We start from the raw sequence: 10,392 nt of genomic DNA, 5'->3' as shown, positions 1-10,392 counted from the left end.
TAGTCGTGCTAGATGCTTCTGTTGCCGATAAAGAGGATCTAATTGACTTTTTTTAGCACTGCCCCATGCGATATTTGAATAATTTAGATGGCATTGAATAAGTGAGTAATAAAGTTGAATTAATGCTGGTCTATTTACAAAACTTCTCGCTTTATATAATACTCCAATAATTTTTGAAACTTTGTTGCGCAAGGTTTCAATATGATTTTTCCACATAAGGTTTTCATCAATAAAAACACCAAGAAAAAGTATAACTTTTGATTGTTTTATTTGAATGTTATCTATATATATTTGAGGCATATCATTTGGAAAAAGATGTTTTTTGGATTTTGGATGAAATAGAGTCCATTTAGTTTTTTCTATGTTAATTGATAACTTATTAGACTTAAACCATTTTGAAATTTTAATTAGCTCTATGTTCATGTCATTAAATAGTGTTATGATATTATTGCTAGACAAAAAAAAGCTTGTGTCATCAGCAAACATTACTGTTTTTAAATTTGAGGCATTATAAAGATCATTGATATAAATGAGAAAAAGAAGTGGTCCTAGTATTGACCCTTGGGAGACACCACATGTTATATCTAGTAAATTTGTTGGAGAGGATACATCAATTTGCACATACTGTTTACGATTGCTTAAATAGCTCTTAAATAATTTTAGAAAATTACCACAGATTCCATAATTTTCTAGTTTTTTAATAAGAATCTCATGACTTATCGTATCCAAGGCTTTTGATAGATCTATAAACACTGCAAGAGTAAATTGTAATTTTTCAAACGAATCTGCAATATTTCTAGTCAGATGAAGCACTGCGTGTTCAGTGGAATTACGTTTTTTAAACCCATATTGGGTTGTACTTAGTATTTTATTTTCAGAAAGATGATCATAAATTTTATTGTAAAGGATCCTTTCATAAATCTTTGAAAAACCAGAAAGTACAGAAGTTGGACGATAATTAGTTATACTTGATAATTCCCCCCCTGCCCTTTAAATATTGGTGTAACTTTGGCTATCTTTAGTTGATCAGGAAATATACCTTGTTTAATTGAACAACTAAAGACCTGAAAGAGTATAGTTTTTATGATCTCGTAAGAACTGATTATAACGTTACCATTTATTTGATCTGGGCCTATCGATTTATTGATTTTTAGCCTTTTGTAAGCACATTCAAACTCTTTAATCGAAAGTTCAAAGTTATTAAGTATAGATATTATCGGAAGATTAAGATCATTAATTGTGTTAGTTATAATTGGAATATTTTTTTCTAAATTCGGACCAATTGTTACAAAAATATTATTTATTTGATTTGCTATATCTTTAGGATTATATAAGAAATCATCATTGTTTTTAATAAATTTTGGTAAGTTGCATGTTTTAATTTTTTGATTGCCAGTAATTTCATTTAAAATTTGCCATGTGCGTTTAGCATTATACATAAACTTCTCTAATAAATTTGAATAGTATTTTTTTTTTAAGTTTTTTTTTTTGACTTTCAAAAAGCTTTGCATAATTTTTATAAATTTCCTTATTTTTATCTGTTTTTGACTTTAAATACTTTATATACAATTTTTGTTTAACTTTGGAAGATTTCCTGAGTTCTTTAGTAATCCATGGTGATTTTAAGCTTTTTTTGTTTAAGTTAACTTTGTATTGTGGAAAGTTTGCATCATAAACTTCATAGAATGTTCTAAAGAATGAGTTATAAACCACATTTGCTTCCGACGAAAAATTTATGTTTCCAATGTAGTAATGATAGTTGTTCATTAAATGATGCAATATTTACTTCACTGAAACAGCGTTTTAGGATAAATTGTTTTTTTATTCGTAATTGTTCAATATCAGTATTTATTGAAAAGAAGATAGGAAAATGATCTGAAACATCATTTTTAATGAAACCTTTTTTAAGAGATTCATTAAAAGTGTCTGTTGTCATAATATTATCTATTAAAGATACTGACTTTAAAGTTACTCTTGTTGGTTTATTAATAAGCGGAATTGCACCGTTTTCAAAAAAATCATTTTAAAAACTATTAATTTTGGAATTTACGTGATATTTTAATGCGTCTAAATTTATGTCATCAATAATGTAATTTAATTTCTTTTCTATTGTACATTTTGTTATAATATCAGTAATTAAAAAGGACTTGAAACTATTTATTTCACCAGATGGTGGGCGATAACAGCAACTTAAAAGTATATTTTTAGTTTTTTTGGCTAAAATTTCAATTGCTAAAACCTCTTTATCGGCATCAGAAATACTCATGTCAGGCCTATTGATAAACCGCATTCCTTCTCTTACATAAAAAAGTACTCCACCGCTATAATATAATTATATAATATTAATATAAATATAAACATAAATATATTCTATAAATATAAATATAAATATAAATAATATAAATATAAATATATTCTTCCAATGTTTAACCAATGACTTAAAACACAATAATTTTTAATTTGTTTATTGCAAAAAGGAAAACCACAGCCTAACAATAATACCCAAAATACTTTTTTGAGATTTTTATTTTAGAGAAAATTTAATTCAAAAATTATGGTAATCTTTTAACCTAACTATTTTTAAAAGTATGAAGTGTTTTTTAGATTTAATAATAAAATCAATTATAGCATATTAACATCATATCCTCTATCATATTCATATTCATATTAAAATACAATTTTTTTAAAACATATAATAAAGCACTTTTGAAGAAAGAAGTTTGTTTTGATAGAAAAATATTTTGTTTTACATTTTTAATAACAAAAATATAAAAAAAAAAATAATAATAGAAAGCTATGAGCGGATTCACCAAAGTTTTTTTTTGCGTAAGTTTGGCGTAAGTTCAAAACTGTGAAATGCGTATTCACGAAACTTGCGCAAAAGTGTTTAACAAAACTTACGTAAGTTTTTTCCTAAGTTCAGAGCTAAAAAATCGGTATTCACCAAGTTGAAATGGTATTCATCAAACCTTTTAAAAACTTGCTCAGCTCAATTTAAGCAAGAAAAGTTACGTTAGCTATTTGCTGCCTTAACTTTGGCGTAACGTTAAAATCACTAAAAATTAAAAATGGTGTATATTATCAAAATGCATATATAGCTTTTGTGTCATAATTCATATATTAATTAGATGTTATATTATTATAATGCATGTTTACTTTTGTTGATTTCTATGTCATAGATATAGAATACGATTATTGTTCCCTTTATCACAATTTTTAGTTATACCTATTTAAATTTTACTGTTAAAAAGCAACTAAATGTATTAAAAATAATCCTTCCAATTGTAAAGTCATGTGATTTCAGATTAAATTTACAAAGGCTTGATATTTCATTTTCATTATTATTGTTTTTATTACATTGTAATACCATTTGTGAACGTAATTTGTATAATATTCAAAAACATATTTAATAATATTTCAAGAACTTTCCAACAACACCTCTTTTTAAACCTGTTCCTTAAAAAAGTTGTTATTAGCACATAGTAACATTAATATAGTATGTATTAATATTACCAATATATAATTTTATATAATTTATTTGTAAAGTTAAGTGAAAGGTAAAAGTAAGTTGTAAAGTAAAGTATTTCAACATTATATCTATATATATCTAGCAATTAATAAAGTTTTAAGTTGTTCCTTTGTTTAAATATTAAAAAAGGTATACACTAATTCTTAAGTAGATGCAGAGTTAACTTTTTTTGTTTCATTAAGTATTATGAGCATAATCCATTTGATTTTTTTAACAGAGCTATTTAATTTTAATGAAAATGAATATTCCAATCATTCTAGCCGAACAAGGTGATGATCAAATATGGCGTGAAGCTCAGCGTGTTTCAACATCTGATTACTCATATGTTGAATGTCTAAAAAAATTTCGTTTGCCAAAAACTAATATAGCAGAAATTATCAACACTCTTCTCAACAGTTTGTGACCCATTACATTAAGAAGTAACCCGATTTCTCCAGAAGCAAAGGTGTTGATTTCTCTAAGAATTTTATCAACTGGGAGTTTTCAAGGTGTTGTTGGTAAGAGTAATTTGTCAATGCATATACTATTAGCAATACCAAAAAAATATTAACTCTTATGATTCTTTATTGTCATTGTTTTAGTTAACTTTTATAAATAAATGTTAATGGCGGTGCATATAAACTTGAAGTTTACTTCTGTAAAAGCTTTTTTTTTATAATGGTTTACTTTATGGTGATTATAGATGACACTTCTAATGTAAGTCAGCCAAGCTGCTGTCGCATAATTCACCAATTTTGCAAGTTTTTCATTCAGCATTATTTTCACCTGGTAAAATGGTATGATAATCAAGAGGATATAGATGAAGCCAAGAAAAAGTATCTTCAATCATATGGAGTTAAAGGTCTTCTTGGGATAATAGATGGCACAATGATGCAAATCAAAGGAGTGTCTGGGGCTGATGAGCCAGCATATATTTGCAGGTAAATTCATTTTTAAATAATCATTTTTGTTTGATTTCTTTTTTACTTGTTTTTATTGTATTGCTGTAGGTTTATACCAAAAACCTTTTCATTAACTGATCTCAAGACTTGTAGGAATTTCTTGACATTCGCCCATATTTTTTACTTCTATTTTTTAGAAAAGGATATCCTGCTTTAGACTGTCAAGTGGTTGTAGACTACGATGGAATGTTTAGAGATGTTGTTGTCAAGTATCCGGGATTGTGTCATGATGCCTTTATTTATTCTAACTCTATACTAAAACAGACATTAGAGTATGATCCTAATGCTGGTTTTCTTTTTGCTGAACCAGGGTATGGTTCCAGATGACATTGACTTTGAGTATGAAGAAGATGATGTTCAGCCTGAACTAACACAAGCAAGCCAAGTTCGACTTGGTATTGTAACAAGAAACCAAGCAAAAAACTATATATTTGCAAATCGAAGGCGTTAATGCATTGTTAAAATGTTGTACTTGTATATGATTTTCTGTACTTTAATTTCAAAAAAAATTATTAGTTTAAAATTTAATGAAATTTATTAGCTTAAGTTAAAGTTTTCTTAAAGTAAGCATTGTTACTTTTTTGGTTAGTTTTTTGAATTTGAAAAGCATTTTAAGTTTTCATTAAGCATTAAGCAATGGTTTTTTACACTTAATGAAACCCTAATCCGGAATCAAGATTATTTAGGTTAACTTACTAGGAATATCTGGCAAAGCAAGATATTATCTAAAAGCCTCAAATAGTTAAATTCTTATATTCTAACATATGATTATTGTTCATACATATTACTCATAAGAAAAGTTATTTATTAAAATAAAAAAACAAAACTAAAGTTTATTTTTATGTTAGTAATAGCTCATAAATGCATTAATGTATCATATGTTTATTTGTTTTCTGATTCAACCACAGCAATCGTTTCCAGTGAACAAGCAATTCTTTTAGCGGAGCTGGCCAAACTCTCGGCTGAAGTTGCAATACGGTTTAATGTTTCAGAAATACCTTCATAGAATAGGCTATCGCTTGGAATAGAACGGCTAAGAACAGCAGCTATTTTCTGTCCGGTTGCAACAACTTCCTCTCCGATTTTTGACATGTTTGTCATATATCCATCAACATTTGATGACGACAGCTTGCGACTAGTAGTTTTTTTTACCCGTTTTTTATATCGGTTATCCTATATTATTTAAAAAATAAGATATTAAAAAAGCAGTAAAAAAACAATTTAAGACTTAAAATATTTATACAAATAAAGAATATTTGTTAGATATAATTAAAATAGGCAGGCATAATAAAAATTATAAGCTTGTTCAATATATAAAAAAGGAATTGTTAATGGCACTTTTGCTTTCTTAATTGCCTATTTAGGTTTAAAAACTACAATCAAAATAATGTAATTTGTTTGTTAAAAACATTTTTGAACTAAAAAAAAAACTTTAAAAAAAAAAATAAAACCCATGTTTAAGAAGAAAAGCAACTTTTTTTAATATCACATTTTTTTTTTAATATCTAGGACATCGTAAAACTTATTTTGTAAAATAAACCTTATTTTTTAGTAACGAATTTACAGTGGCAGATTTATTTTGTAATATTAACGCAGGATCCGCAGATGGGGAAGAACTTGCTAGGCGAACTTTAGTTGTCGAGCGATCAGGCGTAGTCTGTAGCTGAGAGAATGGTGATGAAGACAATTTAGCCAGTGAAGATAAAGACTTTCGCAATGGAGTTTTTCTCTTTATAAAAATTTAGATTTTTTGAATGATTATATTATTTTTTTGTTGAACAATACAAAACCTTTTGATAACATAAAACTTAATCGTTGTAAATTGTTGTTAAACAAAAGGTTAAAAAAAAAATTATTATTAATCAAGTCAAAACAAGAGAACGATTGCTGAAAATGAACAATTACAAATAATGACTTTTTTATGAGTTTTTATATTTGTGATTTTTATAAAAAATGATTTACCCTGATGCAATCCTCTTTCTCATCTGGTTGAGGAATACATATTTTACTATACTCATTAAATTGCTCTATCTTACACATTTCAGAAGTAGTTTTGATATTTGTTGTCTAAAATAAGATGGCATTAAACAGCTACTTTAATAAAAAGTTAAAGTGAACATATTTGACTGTAAATTAAAGTAAAAGTTGTAAATACATATCTTAATATATATTTACAACTGCTGTTATAAACATTTAGCGCACGATAATAAGATAATTCTTTACTAAATAATTTACTTTACCTCAATAAACTGAGTATCCATTTTTTCTACGGGTTGCAGTACAAAGTTTCCCGTTATTATGTCAAAATTAACTTCCTCATTGGGATCTACTAGACACAGCTTTCGATAAGTGTCAATCCCACCTGGAATTCCTTAAAATAACGAACCGTAATTCATATAAAACTTTCTCAAATTTCTTTACAAATATTATAGTTAGGTTTGAAAGTTGAGGATTTAAAGTTTAAAAAAAACATCAGTTTAAGTTTCAACTAATCTTCAGAAACCTATTTTGCTAAATTATAAAAAAATATAGGTAAAAAGGTAAACTATAATATATGACCCAATATACCATGTATGGCACTTTAGGCATTTTGTTGATCAATACTTGATCAATTTAGCTCAGTTCTTTGCTGTTGCCTTCACCTCCTCCTGTCTTATATAAACTAGAAGAAATACGAGCTGCCTTTGCCTTACTGTCCGACTTTTGATCGGATAATTTCTTTTTGCACTGTTGCACTGTTCTATCAGAACCAACAACAGAAACTTGGTCGGCAATTTTAGACGATAAGTCATCTTTTGTTAGTTTTGAGACAACTAAAAAAAATAAATTAAAAGTTGTATACATTGCATGCATTATATATTAAATTATTTAACTTTTGTATTGACACATTGAATCAACAATTTAAAACCTTCATTTTATTTACGTTTTTTTATTTATTTGTAAAAGTTATTTAAACAAACTAAAATAGTTAAACAATTAAAAAAAATATAAACCAACAAACGTAAATGTTGTTTGAAAATATTTTATGGTATAAACTGTGGCTCATTCATATGAAAATACATATAAACTTTTAAATAACAAATTATATAAACATAAAAACTTATTCATATGAAACATAAAGTCTACGTAATAATATAAAATAGCATGGGATTATATGTGATGTATATTGCATGTGATTAGTGATCGATCGAAACCGAAATTTGAGCCGAAACCGAAAGTACCGAAATTTCGGTTCAGTGAAGCCGTAGCCGAAACCGAAATTTCGGCCGAAATTTGAAAATGAATGTTTAAAATCCCTAAACCTTTTATGATCACCAAATTAAAGCAAAAAAAAACTATTTTACATATATCTAGCCAATCACCATGTAACATAGTTTGATAAAAACTCTAATATGTTAAGACATTTCAATAATTAAAGGTAATAATTGAAGTATTTTCTCTGCGAAATACATATTTTTTCATGTTTTCTGGCAAAATTATGCTTCTTTCATTTGAAAGAATTTCTCCAGCAGTTAAAAACAACCTTTTAACTTTGGCAGATGTTAATGGAGGTCTAAGGAATCTCTTTGCTACTTTTGCCAAACCAAACTTTGCTTTTAATGTTGTTTTCTAATATAAATCTATAAAACTTTTTTTTTTGTTATTTAGGTGCTCCAAGAAGACCTATAGGTCTTGTCACAGAGCACCGCGGAAGTGCATTTAACCAGGAAGTTCACGTCTCCTTCATTGTCGTGACGTAAAAATATATCCGAAGCTCGTTTTGAGCCTGGATCTCCTGCTTAAAAGGCAAGCGCTCTAACCACTGCGTCACGGTCGCACAAGAAAATTCGGACCTTCTTTGAAGTTTGAATCAATTTTTGAGATTTATAGGACTGCTGGTAGTTGTATTGCTTTTTGAGTTAAGAGATTTTTTAGAGTAAACCACTTCTTAAATGTGATGAAAGTCCGCTAAGTGATTGAAGTTTTGGATTGTTCGATCCACGAGATATTTTCAAATTGCAAGTTCCGTATTTGAAATCAACTGTCACGGTAAAATGATTCCATAAAACAGTTTTTTATTGATTATTTTTCATTGTAAAATTTAGCACTGAGAAACTTTTGATGAAACTATTAGTTTGGGTTGCTTTACTTAAACCTTAATTCATTTTAAGAATGTTTGGGAATAGTAACTTAAAACTATTATGTAACGTGATTTCAATTAAAATTTTTACAATTGTTATAATTAAAAATTGATTTACTAACAAACAATTACAATTAGGAAACTGTCATGATTCCACTCTATATTAAAACTTAAAAAAAATCTTTTAAAAGTTTCGGTTCATTTCGGTTGCGGTTTGAACCGAAATTTCGGCCGAAACAGGAAAAGTAAAAAAATTGTTGAAGCAGAAATTTCGGTTTCGGTTTCGGCCGAAGCCGAAAGTTCCCATTCACTACATGTGATGTATATCGATGTATATAGAATGACCCTTATATGGGTATTTTGTGCATAGCACCACAACGCACTCGTTCAAGTAAAATTACTTAAAGTACTCTTTCTGTGTCCACGCCTGGTAATAGTCCATAATACTATATAAGAATAGAAGGCGAATGGAAATTATTTAAATAAAACTTATTACGAATATTAAATGACTTACTTGTAAATTGTATTCAAAGTTGACTCATACGAATTATTTGTTTAAAGTTGCAAACAATTATTTATAGTAAATTTGTTTATAGTACTTTTAAAGTTGTTAAGGCTGTTAGCGGTATTAAACTACATTCTAAGATCATTATTGTCTAAAAAACTGGCAGTGTTAACAACAGTTGTTAGTAATAATATTGTTATATAGTAATAGTTATGAAAATATTTACTAGTTATTTTTAATTAATTATTATTATATTTACAATGTTAAATATAATAATTAATTAAAAATAACTAGTAAATATTTCCATAACTACCAAGATTAAAAGTTTTTAAATATTATAATTAAACATCAAATACTAAGTTATTACTTATTTTATAAGATATTTTAATATATATATATATATATATATATATATATATATATATATATATATATATATATATATATATATATATATATATATATATATATATATATATACATATATATAAATTAGCAACAATTTATTTATTCAACTTCACAAAAATTCGATAAAACACTTGCTTTAAAAAAAATTGCTAAACTCGGTTTATTTAAACAAAAAATTAACATGGTTGCTTTTTTGCGTAAATTTTAGCGTAAGTTCAGCGCAACTCATGCGAAACTCAAACAAACAAAAAAACACCTCAAATCTGAAATTGATTTGCTTTTTTCTTCTTTATTGATTGCGTATAGATTAATTACACATCAGAGCTTAAAGTTTAATTGAATAATTTGAGGGAAATTTTGTCTTTGTCACAAAATTATTTAATCTGTTAAAATGTATTAATCATATATTAAAGTAGACGTTGTCTACAAATTTAATAACGATATGTCCTTTTGTAAACTGTATTTACTTTAAAATAGCTCTGGAATAATGTCACATACAATATGTAAGTCTTGTCCATAAAATTGTATTTAACTAAAGTCCTTAGACTACGATCAAACATTAGTGTTGGCCTTACCTTTACAGCCTCAGGGGAAATTTTAAAAACAAATACCATATATAGATGAAAATGATAGCCGATAAAGACTTAATTTGGTTCAGTTACTTAAATTTTCAGTATTTTGCTACGGAGGTCTTTATAACGAAATGCGAGCAGACTACCAATAAATGATAGTCGGAAATTCAAATTAGAAAGTTCTCAAATTTTTTTCAAAGATCTTACAGAAGGTAATTATTGCTAAGCTATCTATCTCGAAAAACAAGGGTAAGGGAACCTTTTTATTACTTATGAGAATTGTATTTTAAAAATATTGTTATATCATGCAACATAAT

General features: G+C 27.0%; 1 protein-coding gene across 1 annotated transcript; it reads left to right on the top strand.

Moving 5' to 3' along the window:
• The first annotated feature begins 3,767 nt into the window (after positions 1-3,767).
• Positions 3,768-4,797, top strand: LOC136091034 (putative nuclease HARBI1). The gene is made up of 3 exons (XM_065818018.1): positions 3,768-3,924; positions 4,212-4,449; positions 4,608-4,797. Exons 1-3 carry the CDS (start codon positions 3,768-3,770, stop codon positions 4,795-4,797), a joined length of 585 nt encoding a protein of 194 aa, XP_065674090.1.
• Positions 4,798-10,392: the final 5,595 nt, after the last annotated feature.

This window comes from Hydra vulgaris, chromosome 14 (assembly GCF_038396675.1).
Source record: "Hydra vulgaris chromosome 14, alternate assembly HydraT2T_AEP".
Classification (NCBI taxonomy): Eukaryota; Metazoa; Cnidaria; class Hydrozoa; order Anthoathecata; family Hydridae; genus Hydra; species Hydra vulgaris.
This window is presented reverse-complemented; position numbering and strand designations above follow the sequence as displayed.